This window comes from Bos taurus, chromosome X (genome assembly GCF_002263795.3).
Source record: "Bos taurus isolate L1 Dominette 01449 registration number 42190680 breed Hereford chromosome X, ARS-UCD2.0, whole genome shotgun sequence".
Taxonomy (NCBI): domain Eukaryota; kingdom Metazoa; phylum Chordata; class Mammalia; order Artiodactyla; family Bovidae; genus Bos; species Bos taurus.
The window spans coordinates 79,802,364-79,828,964 of record NC_037357.1 but is presented as its reverse complement, the minus strand read 5'-3'; the positions used below and the strand labels follow the sequence as shown (position 1 = coordinate 79,828,964).

Below are 26,601 nucleotides of genomic sequence, written 5' to 3'. Positions count from 1 at the left end.
AGATGTAATGCAATCCCTATGAACATCCCAAAGATATTTTTTGCAGAAATGGAAAACTCCATCCTAAACTCATACAGAGTATCAAGGTACCCAGAAGAGCCAAAACAATCCTGAAACAGAAGAACAAACCTGATGGACTCATACTTCATGATTCAAATTTTACTACAAAGATACAGTAATCAAAATAGTGTGGTACCGGCATAAAGATACACATACACCAATGGAATAAAACAAAGAGTTTCGAAAGAAAATCTCACATACATGGTCAAATAATTTTCAACAAGGGTGCCAAGACCATTCCATGAAGGAAAAAAAATCATTTTTTCAATAAACAGTGCTGGGACAATTGGATATCCATAAGCAAAAGAATGAAATTCTTTCTTTTCATTCTTTGATGAAATCACCTTACATCATATAAAAAAACAAACTCAAAATGGATCAAAAACCTAAACGGAAGAACTAAAATGTAAAACTTATAGAAGAAAATATAGGGGAAAACCTTTATAACACTGGATTTGACAATGATTTCTTTGATATGACACTAAAAGCACAAATAACAAAATTAAAAACAGATAAACAGGACTATGTCAAAATTTTTACATTTTGTATATCAAGGAATACAATCAAAAGGGTGAAAAGGCAACCTATGAAATGGGAGAAAATATTTGCAAAATGTACATCTGATACACTGTTAATATCCAGATATATAAACTCAACAACAACAACAACAAAAAAAACAACTGACTTAAAAATGGGCAAAGAGGTTGATTAGATATTTTCCCAAAGAAGGATTTCCCTGGTGGCTCAGTTGGTAAAGAGTCTGCCTGCAATATGGGAGACGATTCGAACCCTGGGTTCGATCCCTGGGTCGGGAAGATCCCCTGGAGAAGGCAATGGCAACCCACTCCAGTATTCTTGCCTGGAGAATTCCATGGACAGGAGCATGGTGGGCTACAGTCCATGGGGTCACAAAGAATCAGACATGACTGAGTGACTAACTTTCACTTTCAAAACAATAAAAAATCAACTGACTTTTAAAATGGGCAAAGAGGTTGAATAGACATTCTTCCCAAAAAAGATATACAAATGGAAAAAATCACATGAAAAGATACTCAATATTACTAATCCATTAGTGAAATGCAATCAAAAGCACAATGAAAAAAAAAAAAAAAAAAGCACAATGATACCACCTCATACCCATTAAAATAGTTACTGTCAGAAAAACAAACAAAAAAAAATGTTGGCCAGAATATGGAAAACTTGGAAAGCTTGTGCATTGTTGGTGAGAATGTAAAATTGTATAGCTGCTATGCAAACCAGTATGGTTATTCCTCTAAAAAATTAAAAATAATTTCCATATTATCTACTAATTCTACTTTGTATAAACCCAAATAACAAAAAATAAGGTCTCAAAGAGATATTTTTACACCCAAGGGCATAGCAGTATTGTTCACAACAGCCAAAAGGTGCAAGTATTACAAGTCTCCATCAATGGATGAATGAATAAACAAAATGCAGTACATAACAGTGGAATATTATTTAGCCTTTGAAGAGCAGGAAATTTGGACACATGCTACAACACAGATGAAACTTGAGGATACTATGCTAAGTGAAATACAATAAATGGGAAAAGCACAAATAGTGTATAATTTCACTAATATGAGGTACCTACAGTAGTCAAATTCATAGAAAGTAGAATGGTGTATGCCACAGACGGCAAAGTGGAGAACAGAGACTTGTTATTTAATGGGTACAAAGCTGTAATTCTGCAAGATGAAAAGAGCTCAAGAGTTTTCTTAATGTACTTTAAACACTATGAATGTTCATTGTAACACACATAACAATTTAAGTGTACTTAACACTGATGAATTGTATACTTAAAAATAGTTAAGATGGTATGTTTTATATATTTTACCACAAAAAAGGTTTAATTTCTTTAAAAAATTAATTAAACATTTGAAATATAATGGGTTTTGAACTTTGTCTAAAGCTTTCTCTGCATCTATTGAGAATATCATATGGGATTTATTTTTAAATTTAATGTCAATGTATCACATTGATTTACTTGCATATATCAAAAAATCCATGCATCCCTGGGATAAATCACACTTGATCACAGTGTATGATCCTTTCTATGTGTTTTTGTATGTAGTTTGACAGTATTTTGTTGAGGGTTTTTATGTTTATGTTCATCAGCGATACTGGCCTATAATTTTCTTTCTTGAGGATATCTTTGTCTGGTTTTGATATCAGGGTGATGGTAGCTTTGCATAGAGTAAGCTTGGGAGTGTTCCTTTCTCTACAATTTTTTGGAAAAATTTCAGATGGGTAGGTATTAACGACCCATCTGAAGGGAATGGCACCCACTTCAGTATTTTCACCTTGAGAACTCCATGAACATTATGAAAAGGCAAAGAGATAGAACACTGAAAGAGGAACTCCCCAGGTCAGTAGATGCCAATATGCTACTGGAGATCAGTGGAGAAATAACTCCAGAAAGAATGAAGGGATGGAGTTAAAGCACAAACACCACCCAGTTGTGGATGGGACTGGTGATGGAAGCAAAGTCTGATGCTGTAAAGAGCAATATTGCATAGGAACCTGGAATGTTAGGTCCATGAATCAAGGCAAAGTGGAACTGAACAAACAGGAGATGGCAACAGTGAACATCGGCATTCTAGGAATCAGCAAACTAAGATGGACTGGAATGGGTGAATTAAATTCAGATGACCATTATATCTATATAGTAGATATATCTATATATCTATATCTATATAGTAGATATAATGGTCATCTGAATTTAATTCACCCATTCCATTCTACGGGCAAGAATCCCTTCGAAGAAATGGAGTAGCCATCATAGTCAACAAAAGAGCCCAAAATGCAGTACTTGGATGCAATCTAAAAAATGACAAAATAATCCCTGTTCATTTCCAAGACAAACCATTCAATATCAAGGTAATCCAAGTCTATACCCCAACCAGTAACGCTGAAGAAGTGGAAGTTGAACGGTTCTATGAAGACCTACAAGACCTTCTAGAACTAACATGCAAAAAATATGTCCTTTTCATTATAGGCCAGCAAAAACAAAACCAGGAGCTGACTGTGGCTCAGATCACAAACTCCTTATTGCCAAACTGGAGCAAGCAGGGAAAACCACTAGACCATTCAGGCATGACCTATATCAAATCCCTTATGACTATACAGTGGAAGTGAGAAATAGATTTAAGGGACTAGATCTGATAGACAGAGTACCTGATGAACTATGGATGGAGGTTTGTGACATTGTACAGAGGCAGGGATCAAGACCATCCCCATGGAAAAGAAATGCAAAAAAGCAAAATGGCTGTGTGAGGAGGCCCTACAAATAGCTGTGAAAAGAAGAGAAGTGAAAAGCAAAGAAGAAAAAGAAGGATATTCCCATTTGAATGCATAGTTCCAAAGAATAGCAAGGAGAGATAAGAAAGCCTTCCTCAGCAATCAATGCAAAGAAATAGAGGAAAACAACAGAATGGGAAAGACTAGAGATCTCATCAAGAAAATTAGAGATGCCAAGGTAACATTTCATACAAAGATGGGCTCGATAAAGGACAGAAATGGTACAGACCTAACAGAAGAAAGAGATATTAAGAAGAGGTGGCAGGAATACACAGAAGAACTGTACAAAAAAGATCTTCATGACCCAGATAATCACAATGGTGTGATCACTCACCTAGAGCCAGGTATCATGGAATGTGAAGTCAAGTGGGCTTAGAAAGCATCACTATGAACAAAGGTAGTGGAGGTGATGGAATTCCAGCTGAGCTATTTCAAATCCTGAAAGATGATGCCATGAAAGTGCTACACTCAATATGCCAGCAAATTTGGAAAACTCAGCAGTGGCCACAGGACTGGAAAAGGTCAGCTTTCATTTCAATACCAAAGAAAGGCAATGCCAAAGAATGCTCAAACTACTGCACAATTGCACTCATCTCACATGCTAGTAAAGTAATGCTCAAAATTCTCCAAGCCAGGCTTCAGCAATATGTGAACCGTGAAATTCCAGATGTTCAAGCTGGTTTTAGAAAAGGCAGAGAAACCAGAGATCAAATTGCCAACATCCACTGGATCATGGAAAAAGGAAGAGAGTTCCAGAAAAATATCTATTTCTGCTTTATTGACTATGCCAAAGCCTTTGACTATGTGGATCACAATGAACTGTGGAAAAATCTTGAAAGAGATGGGAATACCAGGCCACCTGACCTGCCTCTTGAGAAACCTATATGCAGGTCAGGAAGCAACAGTTAGAACTGGATATGGAACAACAGGCTGGTTCCAAATAGGAAAAGGAGTATGTCAAGGCTGTATACTGTCACCCTGCTTATTTAACTTATATCCAGAGTACATCATGAGAAATGCTGAGCTGGAGGAAGCGTAAGCTGGAATCAAGATTGCCAGAAGTATCAATAACCTCAGATATGCAGATGACACCACCCTTATGGCAGAAAGTGAAGAGGAACTAAAAAGCCTCTTGATGAAAGTGAAAAAGGAGGGTGAAAAAGTTGGCTTAAAGCTCAACATTAAGAAAACTAAGATCATGGCATCTGGTCCCATCACTTCATGGCTAACGCTGAAACTCCAATACTTTGGCCACCTCATGCGAAGAGTTGACTCATTGGAAAAGACTCTAATGCTGGGAGGGATTTGGGGCAGGAGAAGGGGACAACAGAGGATGAGATGGCTGGATGGCATCACCGACTCGATGCACATGAGTTTGGGTGAACTCCAGGAGTTGGTGATGGACAGGAAGGCCTGGAGTGCTGCGATTGATGGGGTTGCAAAGAGTCGGACATGACTGAGCGACTGAACTGAACTTTACTGAATTCCTTTATTGGGTCTAATAGTTTTTAGTGAAGTCCTAAGAAGTTTCTGTTTAAGATCATATCATTTTAAATATGAATAATTTTGCTTCTTTTATTCTGATTTAGATGCCTTTTATTTCTTTTTCCCATCTAACTGCTCTAACTAGGACTTTCCAGTTCTACACTGAAGACAGGAATAAGAGTGGGCAACCTTGTCTTGTTCCTGATCTTAGAGGAAAGGTTTTAATCTCTCACCATTGAATATGATGTTAACAGCGGGACTGTCATGTGTTTTTATGTTAAGGTATGTTCCTTCTATACACAATTTGTTGAGCATTTTCTCATGAAAGGATGTTACATTCTGTCAAATACTTTTTTATCCTACATCCATTGAGAGCGTCATATCATTTTTATGTTTCATTCTATTAACGTATTTTATCACATTTATTGATATGCCTATGTTGAACCATCCTTGTATCCCAGGGGTAAATTCCAGATGGTCATGTCATTTAACCAGTTTAATATTCTATTGAATTGACTTGCTAATACTTTGTTGAGAATGTTTGCATCTATATCCATCAGGAATATTGTTCTTCAGCTTCTTTGTTTGTAGTGTCCACATCTGGTTTGGTATCAGGACTGCCTTTGTAAAATGAGTTTGTGAGTATTCCCTTCTCTTCAACTTTTTGGAAGGGTCTGAGAAGAACTGGTAATTATTCTTTAAATGTTTGGTAGAATTCACAAGTTAAACTATCTATTCCTGGGCTTTTCTGTGTCTGGAAGTTTTGATTATTGATTTAATCTTTTTGCTATTAGTTTGATCAGATTTTCGATTTCTTCTTCATTCAGTTTTGGTAGGTTGTACATTTCTAGGAATTTATCCTCTAGGATAGCCAATTTGTTGGCATATAATCCCTCAAAATAGCCTCTTATTCCCCTATGTATTATGTAGTACCAGTTGTATCCTCTTTCATTTCTGACTTTTCTTCTTTAATCTAGCAGTAAGTTTGTCAATTTAGCTTATCTTTTAAAAAACCACTCCTTAGTTTTGTTGATTTTTTTCTATTTCTGGCCTCTATTTCATTTATCTCTGCTCTGATCTTTGTTATTTCCTTCATTCTATCATCTTCTGAGTTTAGTTTATCCTTCTTTTTCTAGTTCCTTGAGATGTAAAGTTAAGTTGCTTATTTGCAACCTATTTTTCCAAGATATGCATTATTGGTATAAACTTCCCTCTGAGAAATGCTCTTGCAGCATCCTATATGTTTGGGGTATTGTGTTTGCATTTTCATTTTTTTGAGATTTTTTAAATTTCCCTTTTTTATTTCTTCTTTGACCCACTGGCTGAGGAGTGGTGTTAATTTCCACATATTTGCATATTTTTCTGCTTTCCTCTTACTGTTGATTCCTAGTTTCACACACTGTGGCTAGACAAGATATATGGTTTCAATCTTAAATTTGCTAAGATGTGTTTTGTGTACTTTCACATGGTTAATCCTAGAGAACATTCCATGTGCACTTGAGACGAATGTGGGTTCTGCTGCTGTTGAATGGAATGTTCTATAAATGTCTATTAGGTCTACTGACCTACTGTATGGCTGATGTCAAATATTTCCTTGTTGATTTTTGTGTGGATGATCTACTGCTACATGTGGGGTACTGAAGTCCCCAATTCTTATTTTTCATAGTCTCTTTCACTTTCATCTCTTTCTTCTCTTTCCTATATTAGAAGTCTCTGATAGCAAGATTCCTTATTTGTATAGTTTATGGCTTTAATGTGAACATGTTGAAAAATGATAGGTCTTGAAGATACTGTGGGGCTGGTAAATTAGTTATCAATATGGTTGAATAAAAGCAAGAGCAGCAAGAGTACACTAACTCAAAATGATACAATGCTAATGCCAAATATATAGGCAAGAATAATTTTATCTTTATAAATCATCCACTCATAAGCCCCTCTTTGGTAATACCAAAATAACTGTTACTATATTTATTTCATAATTTTGAACTACTCTTCCCCATTAGGCAGTGATCTTCTTGAGACTAGAGACTGCATATTATTTAATTTCTATATCTTCAGTGCCCAGCAATAAAATAACTGATACACTGTAGGAACTCAGATGTTAAACAATTAATTGCCACTAATTGTCAATTTAATTGCCACTAATTGCACATAAGGCGTGCTGAGTGCCAAAGAATTGATGCTTTGAACTGTGGTGTTGGAGAAGACTCTTGAGAGTCCCTTGGACTGCAAGGAGATCCAACCAGTCCATCCTAAAGGAGACCAGTCCTGGGTGTTCATTGGAAGCACTGATATTGAAGCTGAAACTCCAATATTTTGGCCACCTGATGCAAAGAGCTGACTCATTTGAAAAGACCCTGATGTTGGGAAAGATTGAAGGCAAGAGGAGAAGGGGACAACAGAGGATGAGACGGTCAGATGGCATCACCGACTCAATGGACATGAGTTTGGGTAAACTCCGGGAGATGGTGATGGACAGGGAGGCCTGGCGTGCTGTGGTTCATGGGGTCGCAAAGAGTCGGACACAACTGAGCGACTGAATTGAACTGAACTTATTGTTTAAATCAGTAAGCAAGCAGTTCCATCTTCTAATTTGATTAACACAATGCCAAATATTGTGCTTTGTGAATATGGGTATAGATAGATACAGATACAAACAGATATAATTCAACTTATGTTGAAACCTTAGAAAAATGTTAGTCTTTAAAAAAAGAAAATCAATTCTTCTATACCTTTCATGATCCATCAGCAGTTTAACAATATTCAGACAGAAGTTCATAGTCATGCCCAAATGTAGAATTTCCATAACATCTAACAAAAAGAAAAAATGAAATAATCACATCAGTTTCATTTTTGAGGAAGCTTAGCTATTTTCAATAATTTTCCTTTGTTCAAAATCTACTTTCTAAATGTTTGCCATATATCATGTATTGCCTAACAATTTATCAAAGCCTTTTTATATGCCAGTAATATCCAATGCTGCAGAGAATGCAGTGAAACAGGCAAAGTAACCTTTTGAAAAGCAATTTGAGTACTATATGCTAAAAACCCAGTGATTAAGAGCTTGGGATATGAAGTCAGTCAGATAGATCCATATTCGAAATCACTTGCCACTTTTATGGCGATAGTCAATTTAGTTAATTTTTCTGACTTTAGTTTTGCCATCTGTAAAGTGGGGAACAAATCACCAATCTCTCAGGGTTGTTGAGAGATTTACGTGAGATAATACATGTAAATTACATAGCAAAAGAGCTAGCACTTAGTAAGCATTCAATAAACGACAGCTGCTCTTATGATTCTATTTCAGAAATTGTACTTCTGAAAAGTCACCTGAAATAAATGTGGGGAAATGTAACGAACAAAGATACTATTAATAAAAGCAACACAGATTATAATGACAATAAAAATGATGCATACTGAGTCTCCACTATACGACAGTGACAAATTACTATGCAACCATTAAAATTGTTAAATATAAAACTGTGTTTTCCATTTAAAAAATGAATATGCACCAATATGAATTATAAGATTGGTAAAACAAAATTGGAAAACAAAGGCTATCTATAAATTCTGTAAAAGAGCAAATTAAAATAGAAAAATACTGAAAATAAACCATCAAATTTCTAAAAGTGATTATGTTTAGATTATTTATTCAACAAATAGCTAACAAGCGTATTCTCTGTGCCAGGGAGCTGTGCTGGGAATCCAGCAATAGACAAAGCACACAAAAATCTCTGCTGCCACAGAGCTAATATTCCAGTGCATGGTGGACAATAAGTATTTTTAGTATATTCCAAAAACTTCTTCAATGGGTATGTACTACTTTTTCATAATAAAAAACATTAAATATTTTTAAAATGTCTACTTGCTCTACTATAAAAAATACCAGTGAAGTTCCAATGACAGTAGTTAGGTTGATGATTCTTAAAAGTACTTTCATTAGCAAGGAAATGAACATATAAAAATGTGAGTTTCATATATACCAAAACTTTTAATATAACAAAATGAAAGATAATTGTATTATTTTAAACTATACAAAACTTAAACTCATGGAAGTTTCCTAGTTTATAATCTGATGTTGCAATTTCATTACTCTATCATGAGTATCTAGACCAAGTTAAGTAAAAACAATCTGGAAATAAAGAATAATTTCATTTTAAATTGTTTCTTTTCTACATTTTGATTTTAAAAAATTTAATAGGAATTAACTTCAAACTAGGTAACTCCAATAATCTCTCTGATCTTCCCACACTTTATTAGTTTGAGTAAGACTATTCCTCTACTTGCTTAGTTGGTTTGTTTATTCCCATACTGCAAAAAAAGAATGAAGTTGTCTTTCTGGCTCCAAAAAGATTTCAGCCTGTGCATATCTGAGCTGATACTATTACCTAGAGATGCAGAATCCTCTATGTATTTTAGATCCTGTGATCTCCTGATGATTGGCTAATATTCTAGAAATCACAGAAAGTTTCAGTAGTACTAAATAGGCACTAAACTTACAGCAACTTCCAAATCTGATTACTGTCCTACTTATTATAAATTGCTATTATTTATTGGATAATCAGTTATACTAACATGTAATTTTATATACCAAAAATAATACAGTTCTATGATTATATTTTATACAGTACAAAATAAAGCATGTACACATCAAAAATTTTAAATTAGTTTTATGACTAAACATAATTGAAATACTGTTAGGTCAGTGTGCACAGAGAGATATTTTTCCTCACTTAATTCCTCTATATAGTAGTAATAACAGTTAATAGTAGTAATCATAATAACTAAATGATAGGTAATATTTATTGCACACTAACTATGTACCAAGCATGGAACTAAATGCTTTACATACTTTTTTCATAGAATTCTCAAAACAACACAATGAGATAGACATTAATATTATGTATTTTTTAAAGCTGAAGAAACTGAAGCACAGAAAATTTAAGTGACTTGCCAAATGACTCAGAGCTCCATAACAGTTTATGCTGACATATGCACACTCTACTTCCTTGAGAATTTTGAAAAACAAATAGCAATGTTTATACAAGTATTTGGGCTTCCTTGATAACTCAGTTGGGTAAAGAATCCACCACAATGCAGGACACCCCAGTTCGATTCCTGGGTCAAGAAGATCTACTGGAGAAGGGATAGGCTACCCACTCCAGTTTTCTTGGGCTTCCGTTGTGGCTCAGTTGGTAAAGAATTCGCCTGCAATGCGGGAGACCTGGGATCAATCCCTGGGTTGGGAAGATCCCCTGGAGAAGGGAAAGGCTACCCACTCCAGTATTCTGGCCTACAGAATCCCATGGACTACAGTCCGTGGGGTTGCAAATAGTCGGACACAACTGAGCGACTTTCACATTCACTTCACAGACAAGTAATTATAAAAGGCACAGCATTGCAAAGGCTTTTTCTATCAATAGGTATCTTTTTTCATGATGGGCAGGTTGGGCAGCTGCAATTTTCTGCTAGACAAAAGGAAAATTGATAGCTTTTACTATGCTCTTTTATTATTACTTGCTAAATTTGCTACTGTGTTCTCTTCCTTCTCCTTTGCTTCCTGACAATTTTATGTACTCAGTTTCTTTCTCAGTCACCATCAAATTATACCTATGCTAATACATAATATCTTACAGTCAACAAATTGGTATTAATATTTCTGTACTTTTCACACACAGAGATGTTACTTACTTTGAAAAAGTTCTTCATTACCTATTTCACCCTTCAAGAGGATTTTCACCTTTAAGAAAAGCCCAACTGGATCTAAATGTTCCTATTTTAAACAAAGAAATCACAATGATATTAACCGTAGAATGTAAAAGACAATTTTCAAGTAATTGCCTATTTCACTAAACCACACCAAGATGACTCATGATCAAAGGAAATCAAAATTATAAAAGATAAAATCATAATATCCAGTCTATCCATGAGGCTATTTTCTGATATTTTATTCAATCTAAATTGAACAGTACATGGAAAAGAACATGTAAACACGTCTATTGAGTGGCAAGCATTTAATGGCAAGGTCAATATTTAAACTGTGAGAATATAAGACCATATTCTTATCTTGGTAAGCAAAACCCTACACATCAATTAGATCTGCTTTCTTTTGAAATCTTAATAACAACTAAAGTCCTTTGCAAATAATGGTTGAATGAAATAAACATACTATAATATGCCTGTCACATTTACTATTAATAACAATATACTCAGAATGGTTTTTCCAAGTCCTTGCTACTTGGACTTGGTTCTACTTCTGCCTGACAGTGTACATTTTGAAACAGCTGTCTACAATTAAAAGTGCAGTCTAGGCTCACAGAACAGAATTTTTCTTTCTACAACATTAATCAACCTCTACATGGACACTATATTCATTAGTTCCATGCTCTGTAAATTCATACGTGAGATGCCTGAGGAATGGAAAGTTAGGGAAAGCAACCACAGGTATTATAACCAATTGCAAATAATGATGATATCAATACAAGAATAAACTAAGAATGCATTAGTTTCTTACATTACCATCTTTCCTAATGGGCATATTCAAATATGTCTTGAGCTCAAAACATGTTTTATACACTAGCAATGAACAATCCAAAAGTGAAGGTAAGAAAATAATTCCATTTATAATAGCAACAAAAAAGAATAAAATACATAGGAATGAATTTTAAAAATAAGGGCAAGACTTCTACACTGAAACTTATAAAACACTATTGAAAGAAATTGAAGAAGACCTAAATAAATGAAAACACATCTCATATTCCTGGATTGGAAAACTTATAACTGTTTAGATAGAAGTAATTTCCCAACTGATATAGATTCAATGCAATCAAATTCCCAGCTGGCATCTTTGTAGAAATTGATAGGCTGATCAATTTGGGAACCAATTCCCAAATTCATATGAAAGTGCAAGGAATGTCAAAACAACCTGGAAACAGAACAAAGCAGGATGACTCATACTTGCAATTCCAAAGAGGTATACCACTTTACACTGACATCAGTTGTGGATAAGAATTTCCAGTGTTCCATATCCTTGTTAACACTTGGAATTACTGGACTTCTAAGTTTTTGCCCATGTAGTGGGTATTATACCCACTTTAAGGTGTTCCTCTTATCTTCCTAGCACCTTACTGTGAGGCTTTCAGCTTCTATAAAACTAAATACTCCTTTTCCTACACTCTCTTTAAGCAATCTTACACATTTTCCAGACTTCAAATATAGTTGCTTAAGTTAAAAAAAAATCTGCTGAAGCAAAAGGTAAAACAGAAAAGGAAAGACATACCTATCTGAATGTAGAGTTCCAAAAAATAGCAAGGAGAGATAAGAAAGCCTTCCTCAGAGATCAATGCAAAGAAATAGAGGAAAACAATAGAATGAGAAAGACTAGAGATCTCTTCAAGAAAATCAGAGATACCAAGGGAACATTTCATGCAAAGATGGGCAAAGATGGGCACAATAAAGCACAGAAACGGTATGGACCTAACAGAAGCAGAAGACAGTAAGAAAAGGTGGCAAGAATACACAGAAGAACTATACAAAAAAGATCTTAATGATCCAGATAACCACGATGGTGTGATCACTCACCTAGAGCCAGACATCCTGGAGTGTGAGGTCAGGTGGGCCTTAGGAAGCATCACTACGAACAAAGCTAGAGGTGATGGAACTCCAGTTAAGCCACTTCAATTCCTAAAAGATGATGCTGTAAACTGCAGCACCCAATATGCCAGCAAATTTGGAATACTCAACAGTGGCCACAGGACTGGAAAAGGTCAGGTTTCATTCTAAACTCAAAGAAAGGCAATGACAAAGAATGCTCAAACTACCGCACAATTGCACTCATCTCACACGCTAGCAAAGTAATGCTCAAAATTCTCCAACAGTACATGAACCAAGAACTTCCAGATGTTCAAGTGGGTTTTAGGAAAGGCAGAGGAACCAGAGATCAAATTGCCAACATCCGTTGGATCATCGAAAAAGCAAGAGAATTTCAGAAAAATATCTACTTCTGCTTTGTTGACTACACCAAAGCCTTTGACTGTGTGGATCATGACAAATTTTGGAAAATTCTTAAAGAGGTGGGAATACCAAACCACCTTACTTACCTCGTGAAAAATCTGCATGCAGCTCAAGAAGAAACAGTTAGAACTGGACATGGAACAACAAACTGGTTCCAAATTGGAAAAGAAGTACATCAAGACCGTATACTATCACCCTGTTTATTTAACTTATATGCAGATTACATCACGAGAAAGGCTGGGCTGGATGAAGCACAAGCTAGAATCAAGATTGTGGCAGACATATCCATAATCTCAGATATGCAGATGACACCACCCTTAAGGCAGAAAGTGAAGAGGAAATAAAGAGCCTCTTGATGAAAGTGAAAGAAGAGAGTGAAAAAGTTGGCTTAAAACCCAACATTCAAGAAATGAAGACTGTGGCATCCTGTCCCATTACTTCATGGCAATAGAGGGGAACTAATGGAAACAGTGACAGACTTCATTTTCTTGGGCTCCAGCCACGAACTTAAAAGATGCATGCTCCTTGGAAGAAAAGCTATGACCAACCTAGACAGCATATTGAAATCAGAGACATTACCTTGTCAACAAAAGTCCATCTACTCAAAGCGATGGTTTTTCCATTAGTCATGTATGGATGTGAGAGTTGGACCATAAAGAAAGCTGAGCGCCAAAGAATTGATGCCTTTGAACTGTGGTGTTGGAGAAGACTCTTGAGAGTCCCTTGGATTGCAAGGAGACCCAACCAGTCCATCCTCAAGGAAATCAGTCCTGAATATTCATTGGAAGGACTGATGCTGAAGCTGAAACTCTAATACTTTGGCCACCTGATGTGAAGAACTGACTCATTTGAAAACTCTAATACTTTGGCCACCTGATGTGAAGAACTGACTCATTTGAAAAGACCCTGATGCTGGGAAAGATTGAAGGCAGGAGGAGATGGGGACAACAGAAGATGAGATGGTTGGATGGCATCACCAACTCAATGGACATGAGTTTGAACAAGCTCCTGGAGTTGGTGATGGACAGGGAAGCCTAGTGTGCTGCAGTCCATGGGGAAGCAAAGAGTCGGACTCGACTGAGCAACTAAACTGAACTGAATAATATAGAGAAATAGAATGCACAATAACAGGTGATGCACAATAACAGGTGATGCTAGGTATATAGGCAAGTATTCTTCACACTATTATTCTTTCAGTCTTTCTCTAGGTTTGAAATTGTTTACAAATAAAACTCTTTTATACATATACTGCCACTGAAATCCTAACACACCTAGTTTATTGATATCCATGATCAATAATTAGCCTATTAAATGTATTATGTCAGGACTAAGGCAGATGAACAATTATTGTTATAAAAACTGTAACTTCTACATCTAGTGAACAAAAACACATGCTGAAAAGAAGCCATGTAGCCAGTACGCAACCACCTGAATTGTCTTGGATTCTGTTTTTTATTTAGACTTCCATCTCAGCAAATGCAAAACAAAACAGGATGCAACTTTTGAAAATGTTCGTGTATATTAATGTTTTTAAATTTAAAAATTTAATATAAAAGAAGCTTTTCAGCATTAAATAACCCCATCCATGTGACATAAATTTCAAGAAAATATAGTTCAAATAAATGGTCTCTCAATTTAATATCGTGATTAAACTATCCCTTTCATGCATCCCATTTTGTTGAAAAAAAAAAAACAACCTTTAAAAATATATTAGTATATTTAATTGCCTTACAGAATAAGACACATTGATCCTAACTGAATCTCTTTTATTTAAACAGTTATCAGTCTATCAGTGTTCCTTGTTCGGGAGTATAAAGTATGTACACGTGTATATATGTGTGTATGTGTGTGTGCGTGTTTGTATGTATGAGTATGAGCTAATGTGAAACACTGATGTTGTTTTTTAAACTAAATCCCATTATCTATTTTCTCATCATTTATTTTTTATCCTAAAGTTTACTCACAGTAGACAACACTTTCTGTTCTGTACAAAAGAAAATTTTTTCAAAAATATCTGTTGTCATAGAAGTATATTTTATTCTTCCTTTCTGCACTGCAGAAGAAACTGTCACAATATGTTATTTAAAAAAAAAAAAGGAATACTGGAGCAAATGTCTAAACTGGATTTCAAAATGCGAATCAATGCTTTCAGAATTGCATTAAGATAATATTCAAAGTAAAAACTTCTTATACCTTGTTTGCTAGGTTTATAATGTTGAGAGCCTTATCACGATATTCACTGCTGTCCCAATCCAAATAAGCTGTGGCTAGTAACCGCAGAACTTTAGCCTATAATTGAAAACAGAAAACACACACACACATAGTTGAGGGTTAAACTGCAATACAATAGCTGACTATGACTTACACAGTGATAGGCATTTCTCAAACCTCAGTCATAATTATGAAATATCATTTCCTTAAGCAACAACATAGTCTTAGGATATATCTCATCATCACGTTACCCACACCAAACACCGTCTGAGAATTTTATAGTAATCTTAACAGTTTTCTAGTGCTAAAGTACTTTTTCATTCCCACTTTAAAAATAAGGAAGTTAAAGCACAGCAATATTTAATGTAATCATCTTATCACCTACTGTTTTGGTAGCATTATATTAGGCATCCATCAAAAGCAATAAATAGAAAGACATAATTCTTCTCTCAAAGTCTTTATAGCCTAGTTGAGATTAACCAACTGCAGCACTGTTTCAGTAGGAACAGATACTCTTTCCTGTAGAGAAGATTTCTCCCAACTCAGCCAAGTTTTAAAATTAATAAAGTATTTCTTAATTAAGTCAGTTTCTCCAGGCAGGTCTACATTGATAAGGAGAGTAAGTCTAGTCAGCACACATTTGTTTAACTACAGATTCACATTTTGAAAGAAGAAGGCCTATTTCCATGAATATTCTACCTTCAAGTATAGTGAGGAAAGTAGGACCAGACAAAGGTGGTCTTCTAACTTAAAAAAAAAAAATGTTAAGCACATTATGGCTCTGTGAATCTTTGAGAAAGGACATTTAGGGTGTCACATCTGTGAGTTTTTTAATTCAAGAATTAAGATGGATATAATGTACTTAATATCATTATTATTATCATGGAACAACTTTCAACTTATAAACTCCTCCAGAGGACTTTGATGGAGTAATTATGGCATCTCTGAAAAAGACTGCAGTTATTCTGTAACAGTAAAAGGGTCAAATAATCAGAAAGGTAACACAAAATGGATGAATCTCAAAACTATTATGTTAAGCAAAAGAAGCCAGAAATAAAACAGTACATACTGTATGATTCATTTATACAAAGTTCAAGAAAAGCCAAAAATAATCTACAGCAATAAAAATCAGAATACTGGTTTTATAAGGAGGGTAGGAATAGCTGTTAACTCGAAAGGGGCCAAGGTAACTTTTAAGGGTGATGGAAATGTCTGTATCTTGATCTGTGTGGTTGTTATAAGACTATATAGATAAACTGAAATTCATCATGCTGTATACTCTTAACATTTGTACAGTTCAGTTCAGTCGCTCAGTCGTGTCCAACTCTTTGTGACCCCATGAATTGCAGCATGCCAGGCCTCCCTGTCCATCACCAACTCCCAGAGTTCACCCAAACCCATGTCCATTGAGTCGGTGATGCCATCCAGCCATCTCATCCTGTCTTCCCCTTCTCCTCCTGCCCTCAATCTTTCCCAACATCAGGGTCTTCTCAAATGAGTCAGCTCTTCGCATCAGGTGGCCAAAGTATTGGAGTTTCAGCTACAACATCAGTCCTTCCAATGAACACCCAGGACTGATCTCCTTAGAGTCTTCTCCAACATCACAGTTCAAAAGCATCAATTCTTCGGCGCTCAGTTTTCTTTATAGTCCAACTCTGACATCCATACATGACCACTGGAAAAACCATAGCCTTGACTAGACGGTAGACGGACCCTTGTTGACAAAGTAATGTCTCCGCTTTTAAATATGCTGTCTAGGTTGGTCATAACTTTATTATATATATATAAGTTATACCCCAATAAAGTATTGCTAGCATGAAAGAAAAACTATTTCATAATCTTACTTCTCCATACCTCACAATATGAATATTAGGTATCAATCACACTTAATTCCTATCTTCCATCTTCATTTCCTCCTTCAGATGTCTTCTCAACTAGATCATGCCTCGAATTCCCTTTTCCCTCCCTTTTAACTATACGAACTCCATCTGCTTTTCAGGTCTATCTCCTACCAGAAGGTTTCCTTTTTTTTATTCTTTTGTTTATTTGTTATGCTGGGTCTTCAGTGCTGCACGGGCTTTTCTTTGATTGCGTCAGGCAGCAGCTACTTTCTGGTTATGGTATGCAGGCTTCTCATTGTGGTGGCTTCTCTTGCTGTGAAGCACAAGCTTTAGGATGCAAGGGTTTCAGTAGCTGTGGCTCGAGGGCTCAGTAGTTGCAATTCCCGGGCTCTAGTGCACAGGCTCAATAGTTGTGGTGCACAGGCTTAGTTGCTCCTTAGCATGTGGGATCTTCCTGGACTAGGGATAGAACCCATTTCTCCTGCACTGGCAGGTAGATTCTTTACCACTGAGCCACCAGGGGTCATCAGAAGACTTCTTCAAATATTCTAGTCAATACTAATATTCCCCTATTTTGTATACCCTTCTGCATACTTTAGCTTAGTACCACACAGTCTGTGACTTATTTTTCTCAAATTGTTTCACTTGTACTCTTTTTAATCTTCTTTTGACATTTAATTGAAGTAAAAAATCCATACAGAAAAAATTCAAAAATCTCAATGGTACAACTCAGAATTTTCTCAAAGTGAACAAACATATATTAACAACACAGAAATCAAGAAACAGAACATTAGTCTCATCTCATACCTCTTTTCAGACACTATTCAAAACAAGGGTAACCAATTATCTGACTTTTAACACCATGTATTAGCTCTACCTACTTTTGGCATTCATATTTATGTAAATATACAGTATATACTACCTTGTATTTTGCTCTGTTCAACATTATATGTGAGGACATCCACATAGTTACAATTATTGTAATCTATTCTCATTGCTGTATAAAATTCTAATATATGACACTATCATAATATAATCTTATTATTTTTAATTGTGGCAAAATACACATAACAAAAAATTGATCATTTTAACCATTTTTAAGTGCATGGTTCAGTAATATTAAGTATATTCACACTGTTGTTCAACCATCACCATCATACATCTCCAGAACTCTTTTAATCTCACAAAATTTAAACTCTATACTCATTAAACAATAGTTCACCATGTTCTCCTCTCTCCAAACCTCTGCAACTACCATTTTATTTTGTCTCTATGAATTTGACAAACCAAGATACCTCATTGAAATCGAATCATACAGTATGTCTTTTTGTGAATGGCTTACTTCACTTAGCATAATGTCCTCAAGGTTCATTTATGTCGTAGCATGTATCAGAAATTCTTTCCTTTTCATGGCTGAATAATATTCCATTGTATTCACTTATACTAGTTTCATCTTTTAAACATAAGCTTCTTAAGGATAGAGGCCATGTTTTATGTTTCTCTTTTATTCTCTATCTACCACAATGCTAGATGTATATAAGTATTGAGTTACATTTTGATTGATATATTGTAATAATGGTAAGAAGCAGAAATGGATATTCAAAAAAATTCCATTCTGTTATGGCATTTATTAAATTAGCTTTATATCAGATCTATTACATAATCACATTTTATTTGATTAAACAGTAAAATTAAACTTCCATACCAGGCGTGTACTATCTGAGTGGTTATAGGAAACCTAAAATTTTTGAGCATTTAAATAAAAGCTAAAACGTATATATCCAAACATTGTCCTAAGCACTTTACATGTATTAACTCATGAGTATAAGAATCTACATGGATGGTAGATTCTATAAGTTTATCAACTTTATAAAAACTAACACTGAGATATTAAGTGATGTGCCCAATGAACACTCACAAATAGAGGGATAGATTACTATAAATTTATTAAAATAACATAAACTGTATTTCTTCCACCTATTTCTGCAATATTTAACATGATTCTTACCAGCATTTCTGGCTCAACAGAATTCCCATCCGTCTTCCCAATATCAAAGCTTTGGCTGTAATTTAAAAAGGAAAAAAGAACATATATATACACATTTATTTCAAATAATACTTTTTTTCAACATTACGTATTACCAAGAAGACATGTGATAATTATACTTAATTGCAACTTTTTTATTTTGTACTACAACAGATTATTAGCCTATTAATAAAAATCAATTGTATAAAGCAATATTTTCTAAGTTTAGAAAACCACAATTTCCTGAGGATGTATATTCAATAAATCAACACCATAATTACAGTATTGCTCTCCTCCATTTGGCTATATATACTATATAAAACTGTTTTACATATGTGTACAAGCCCTTGCTTTATGAGCACATTTTAAACTGTAAGAAATATATTTTTATAATAAAACAAATACATGAGTTTTCATGAAAACAAATGTTTCAGCAATACTTATTACGCTTCACAACACCCTTGTGATGCACAATATTAGTTCCATTTTGCAGCTGAATGAATCAGTTTAGCAGTTAAGTGATTTCTAATATTTCCTAGATTAATACTGAAAATGAGACCAAGGGGTTGGGGAGAAAAGAAATTTGACTTTCAGTTATCTGCTTTAATTACCATACTATATTATCTATCGGACATTCTGATAACCACAAATAATGTATGAATATGAGCCTCAGGTTTTCAAAACACCTAAAAGCAAAACAAAGATCACTCACCATAAAACTGGTATTCCAAGGATGGAAGTCAATAAAATTTTGGTGAACTGTACTAAATTGAAGCCATTGTTTTGAAGAATTTCTTTTTAAAAACTCTAAGACCCAGAGCTACCAAACTGAGTTTTCAGCTTGCTAACGAAGGTATAAAGCTGGCCTATATTATAATAGCCTCATTGAAAGCCCTGTTTCATAGAGGTCTCTGTTGGTACATTAAACCTTCTACTTCCAGATTTTAAAATCATCAATGAAAACAGAACTTCTGCAACCGTGGTATTAAGAAGTTCTTGGACTCTCTCTCCCCAGTGAAACAACCATCTGCCTGGATAAATCATTAAAACAACCATTTAAGGTCTCTGGAAAGTGTCCTAAGGGCATACAGCAATCGAAAAATATTTATTAAACAAAAACCAACAGAATTTCAGTAAAAACAGTGAGTCTCTGGCATTTGAGCCATGACCTGCTCCTATCCACACCACCTCCATGTGATGGAAGCTACTCCAGATGAGTGCTGTCAAGAAAGGAATTAGGCAGTGGGGTGGGGAGATGAGTGAACTATGTGACAGAAATCAAGAGGCACAAGCTTCCAGTTTTAAAATAAATAAGTCATGGAGACATAATGTACAGTATAGGGAATACAGGCAACTAAACTTGTGGTGATCATTTTGTAAGGTACAAAAATATCAAGTCACTATGTTGTACACCTGAAACTGATATAATGTTGAAAGTCAATTATACTCCAATTTAAAACAAAAAGTAAGTGGGAATTCTCTCTTCCTCCAAGTCCTAGACTCAGGCTGCTAGCCTCTCTTATCTTCCCCAGATCTGTGATGCAGAAGTACTATCATGGGCAGGCACAATGAAAGGACTGGGTCTTCCTTTTCCGAACTCAGTTCTCACTCGTAGGCTAAGGGCTCTACCCCTGGTGTTAACAGCTGATCACCTTCACCGAGGCTGGCTCTTGGGGCAGAAGCTCCAGGAATGGAGGGCATACTAAGAAGATTAGGGGCTACCATCTCCACAACGTCTACTGCAGGAGGAGCTACCACACTCCTGCCACCAACTACAGCACTGTGGCACAGTTTCTGCCCAAGGAAAGAAGAAGGCAATAAAGAGGAAGAGCTCAGCATTTCTGCCTAAGGGAAATGACTTGAAAACCAAGCAAGGAGAGATTCCTGCCTAAGAGTATAGTCAAAAACAATGGAGATCTTAGCTATTCTTAAGGAGGAGGATATGCATGTGGCGGGGAAGGGAGCATGTGGGAAATCTCTGTACCTTCCTCTCAATGTTGCTATAAACTTAAAACTGTCCTAAAAAAATTCTGTCTTAAAAAAATGAAATCACATTCATTTCTGGGGGGTGAGGGGTGGCGAGTAGTGTTGGAGATTGTGCACATGCCCAAGATTACTCACTCAGGCATGACCAGAGAGAAAGCATATTGGCTACTAGCCCCTGGCTGAATACAGGGCAAAATAATGAATTCACTGAACTGTGAAGACAGTCTTTAAGCCAAACACATAATCAAAAGGAAAGGGTGAAAATCAAACTGGCTAAGTGGGCTTAAAACAACCTTTGACCAACATGAGGTTTATGTTTCCAGATGCAGGGGTGAACCCCAGAGAGCTATGAAAAGACAAAAACAGGAGAAAAACCTCTCAGCAGGGACATTAGAGGTCATATACGGTAAGAAAAACAGACCTCACAGAATTAGTCCAGTCAGGTGAACTAACAAATAGATGACCAAACAAACAATAAAAGAAAAGTAACTACCAGAAAAGAGGGGGATAGGTATTCAAACTTGCCACAATATATTATCCAAAATGTCTAGTTTTCAACAAAATATTATATGACATACAATAGAACAGTGACTCATACAGAGGAATAGGAGAAAGCAATACAAACTGCCTTTGAGAAGTCCTAAATATTACACTTATTAGAAAAATACTTCAAAGAAGCTATTGGAGATATGCTCAAAAAGCTTTAGGAAACCATGTTTAAATAATTAAAGGAAGGTATGGTAACAGTGATTCATCATTTAAGAATATATTGATTAAATGATCAAAATAATTTTAAAAAGTACAAATTCTCAAGCTGAAAAGTACAATAATTGAAATGAAAAATTCACTAGAAGAGGCTCAAAGTAGATCTGAGCAGGCAAAAAGAGAATAAACAAACGTGAAGATAGATTGATAGTGATTATAGAAATCTAAATAAAACATAGATGAGAAAAAAAAGAACAATGCCTCAGAGAAATGTGGGACATCATTCAGTTCAGTTCAGTTGCTCAGTTGTGTCCGACTCTTTGCGACCCCATGAATCACAGCAGGCCAGGCCTCCCTGTCCATCAGCAACTCCCGGAGTTCACTCAGACTCACGTCCGTTGAGTCCGTGATGCCATCCAGCCATCTCATCCTCTGTCATCCCCTTCTCCTCCTGCCCACAATCCCTCCCAGGATCAGTCTTTTCCAATAAGCACACCAACATAAGCACAATCAGAGTAACAAAATGAGGGAGGCAAGATAAAGGGATAGGAAACATATTCAAAGAAACAATGGCTGAAAATGTCCCAAATTTGATGGAAAAAAAAAAATCTACTTGGTAAAGCATCTGACTTGGAGAAGGAAATGGCAACCCACTCCAGTGTTCTTGTCTGGAGAATCACAGGGACGGGTGGGCTGCCGTCTCTGTGGTCGCACAGAGTTGGACACGACTGAAGCGACTTAGCAGCAAAGCATCTGACTGCAATGCATAAGACCCCCGTTCAATCCATAGGTCAGGAAGATCTGCTGGAGAAGGGATAGGCTACCCACTCCAGTATTCTTGGGCTTCCCTTGTGGTTCAGTTGGTAAAGAATCCGTCTGCAATGTGGGAGACTCGGGTTCAATCCCTGGGTTGGGAAGATCCCCTGGAGAAGGGAAAGGCTACCCACTCCAGTATTCTGGCCTGGGGAATTCCATGTACTGTATAGTCCATGGGGTCACAAACAGTCGGTCACGACTGAGTGACTTTCACTTTCACTGTTTTTCACACATTAAGAAGCTTAATAGGCTCCACATAGGATAACACAAAGAAATCCATACTCAGACACATTATGGTCAAATTATCCAAAGAGAAAATACTGAAAACAATAAGAGAAAAATGTTTCATCATGTAAAAGGGAATGATACATGTAAAAAGTCAGATTAACAGCTGACTCTTCATCACAAATGATGGGGGCAATGGCAGGGATGACTAATTAAAAAATTATCAACTAAGAACCCTATATTATATATCTAGCTCTTCTGGTAGACCCCAAGGACACCACAGAATATAGCTTCTTAATTATTGAACTAGATGATCTGTAAGAGTTCTCACAGTGATAAAGTGTTATGTGTAATAAATTATCTTATTAAAATTGCTACTATATAATTTGTTGTATTTCCACAAGATGGCGCTAATATATTTCCATTTTCCATCAAAACATGTCTTCTATATGATCATTTCTATAGTTAATAATTTAATCATAGTCTATTATTACATACCCTTAACTTTTCAAAGTACTGTTGTATTATTTATGCTATCTTTATTGCAAGTCATCTACACAAATAATGCTGAACTAATATTTCAGATGGGTAAATCAAAGCACATAGCAGTTACATAAGTGATCCAAGGTCACACATTTCATTAGTAATAGATTTTCTAATGTTAGTTCTATGATCTTTCCCTAGATTGCACTGCCTGATTACAGATAATGGTGTCAAATTCTCAAGGTCTCAGGCTGAGAACAGAAGCAAAATTAAAGCAACGAATATTAAATAGCATTAAAACTGATACAAACTTCCCTTGGGCTCATATACTGAACCATTAATATTTCTGAACACAAGTACATTTATGCATATTTCCTTTGCTGTTTCCCTTACTTCTTATTAGACGACCTTGGCATTATATACTCCTATACAACCATACTAAAAGCTCAATATTGATAAATTAACACTGTCCTTATTGTAAACATAATAACTATATTTTAAAATGATCACAGAAGGACTTCACTGGAAGTCCAATGGTTTAGACTCCATGCTTCCAATGCAGGGGGTGTGGGTTTGATCCCTGGTCAGGGAACTAAGATCCAAAAACGTGCTGCATGGGCAAAAAAAAATTTTTTTAACTCAAATGAAAGTCTATTTTTCAAAAAACCATCACAGAACTCTCGCGACCCCATGAATCGCAGCACACCAGGCCTCCCTGTCCATCACCAACTCCCGGAGTTCACTCAAACTCATGTGCATAGAGTCAGTGATGCCATGCAGCCATCTCATCCTCTGTCGTCCCCTTCCCCTCCTGCCCCCAATCCCTCCCAGCATCAGTCTTTTCCAGTGAGTCAACTCTTCACATGAGGTGGCCAAAGTACTGGAGTTTCAGCTTCAGCATCATTCCTTCCAAAGAACACCTAGGACTGATCTCCTTTAGGAACACCTAGGACTGGTTGGATCTCCTTGCAGTCTAAGGGACTTGCAAGAGTCTTCTCCAACATCGCAGTTCAAAAGCATCAATTCTTCGGTGCTCAGCCTTCTTCACAGTCCAACTCTCACATCCATACATGACCACTGGAAAAACCATACCCTTGACTAGATGGACCTTTATTGGCAAAGTAATATCTCTGCTTTTTAATATGCTATCTAGGTTGGTCATAACTTTCCTTCCAAGGAGTAGGAGTCTTAATTTAATGGCTGCAATCACCATCTGCAGTGATTTTGGAGCCCAAAAAAATAAAGTCAAACACTGTTTCCACTGTTTCCCCATCTACTTCCCATGAAGTGGTGGGACCAGATGCCATGATCTTAGTTTTCTGGATGTTGAGCTTTAAGCCAACTTTTTCACTCTCCTCTTCCACTTTCATCAAGAGACTTTTTAGTTCCTTTTCACTTTCTGCCTTAAGGGTGGTATCATCTGCATATCTGAGATTATTGATATTTCTCCCAGCAATCTTGATTGCAGCTTGTGCTTCTTCCAGCCCAGCATTTCTCATAATGTACTCTGCATATAAGTGAAATAAGCAGGGTGATGATATACAGCCTTGACGTACTCCTTTTCCTATTTGGAACCAGTCTGTTGTTCCATGTCTAGTTCTAACTGTTGCTTCCTGACCTGCATATAGGTTTCTCAAGAGGCAGGTCAGGTGGTCTGGTATTCCCATCTCTTTCAGAATTTTCCAGTTTATTGTGATCCACACAGTCAAAGGCTTTGGCATAGTCAATAAAGCAGAAGTAGATGTTTTTCTGGAACTCTTGCTTTTTCGATGATCCAGCAGATGTTGGCAATTTGATCTCTGGTTCCTCTGCCTTTTCTAAAACCAGCTTGAACATCTGGAAGTTCACGGTTCACGTATTGCTGAAGCCTGGCTAGGAGAATTTTGAGCATTACTTTACTAGCGTATGAGATGAGTGCAATTGTGTGGTAGTTTGAACATTCTTTGGCATTGCCTTTCTTTGGGATTGGAATGAAAACTGACCTTTTCCAGTCCTGTGACCACTGCTGAGTTTTCCAAATTTGCTGGCATATTGAGTGCAGCACTTTCACAGCATCATCTTTCAGGATTTGAAATAGCTCAACTGGAATTCCATCACCTCCACTAGCTTTGTTCATAGTGATGCTTTCTAAGGCCCACTTGACTTCACATTCCAGGATGTCTGGCTCTAGGTCAGTGATCACACCATCGTGATTATCTGGGTCATGAAGATCTTTTCTGTACAGTTCTTCTGTGTATTCTTGCCACCTCTTCTTAATATCTTCTACTCCTAGCTTAAGGATTCCCAATTTCATTCATAATTACAGCAGCCTGTTTTAATCTGTGGCATCTCTAATCAGGAGATATAATCCAAAAAGTGTGGAAGAATTCAAGGAAAGCAGCAGCTATTTATGAAGTTTTTTACCAAAAGAAAAGGCTTGGGGGAGACAAAAACTAACAAGGTCCTAAACTGAGATCTGTTAACAAGAACTGAGGGAATGAAAAGGGCTTTATAAACAATACCCACTACCACCCTTTATGTCCTAGGCTTTTACTTCAACAGAATTCTAATACACTATAGCAATTTTGATCTCTTATCCTTTGTGTAAAGATGAGGGGTTTTCCTTTTAGACTGAAGACGTACTTTCAATTTGTACATAACTTCTAGCTTCAGATATTCACTATTTGCAAAAAAGTTAAGACTATAGAAAGTACGCTCACTTTCCATGCCCTCCTTCTACAACAAAATTCACAGAGAAGGGTGCTTAATTAGCAGCTATTTATTCCTGCTTGTATCACCGACTGCTCCCAACTGGTCCCAACATACAGATAATTAAAGTCCAAAGAAAAACTGACCCAAAGACTGGCATTATATGATAAAAGTTGTGTTTGTCTCTGTAATATTTTTACCTGGGGAGTCAAGATGTAATCTGCATTTTATTTCATTTTGATAAATTTTGGAATAAACTAGTGTAGTGGCCATATTAGTGCCCGTTATCATCTAGTAATATGAAAAGCTACTGCCATTTATTGAGCAATTTTTATTTCCAAAGCATGTTACTAAACACTCTACTATATATGCATCATCATAATCAAAAAGTTGGTATCTAAAAATATGTATAACAATGTTGATAACTATATTTGCCTGTTTTTAAACTCATTAAAATACAGTCTTTTTCAAGGCATTTGATAATACCTCACTAAGTTATTTTTATATCCCAAAAAGATGTGGGAAAAAAACTGGAAGATTAAAATAATATATAATAACTAGGCCAAGAATTCAAGCCCTTCCTGTTTTCCTCAATCTCATTCTAGTGACAAGAATACAAAAGAGTCAAAAGATAGTGGTGCTCTATAAATTTGTTATTATGTAGTTTTTGATGAAAATATGACTGTGGGTCAAATAATGTTCTTAATAATTGTGTGTGTGTGTTTGTATGTGTGTGTGTAAGTC

General features: G+C 36.0%; 1 protein-coding gene across 2 annotated transcripts in view; it reads right to left on the bottom strand.

The window, feature by feature from the left end:
• Nucleotides 1-26,601, bottom strand: part of TEX11 (testis expressed 11) — a 203,971-nt gene that overhangs the window by 102,692 nt on the left and 74,678 nt on the right. For both annotated transcript variants that reach the window (XM_002700044.5, XM_024988612.1), the window contains exons 10-13: nucleotides 18,937-18,991; nucleotides 15,070-15,165; nucleotides 10,555-10,636; nucleotides 7,596-7,674 (exon numbers count right to left, since the gene is read on the bottom strand). In XM_002700044.5, coding sequence (XP_002700090.2) covers nucleotides 7,596-7,674; nucleotides 10,555-10,636; nucleotides 15,070-15,165; nucleotides 18,937-18,991 — 312 coding nt within the window. The remainder of the gene's footprint in view (nucleotides 1-7,595; nucleotides 7,675-10,554; nucleotides 10,637-15,069; nucleotides 15,166-18,936; nucleotides 18,992-26,601) is intronic.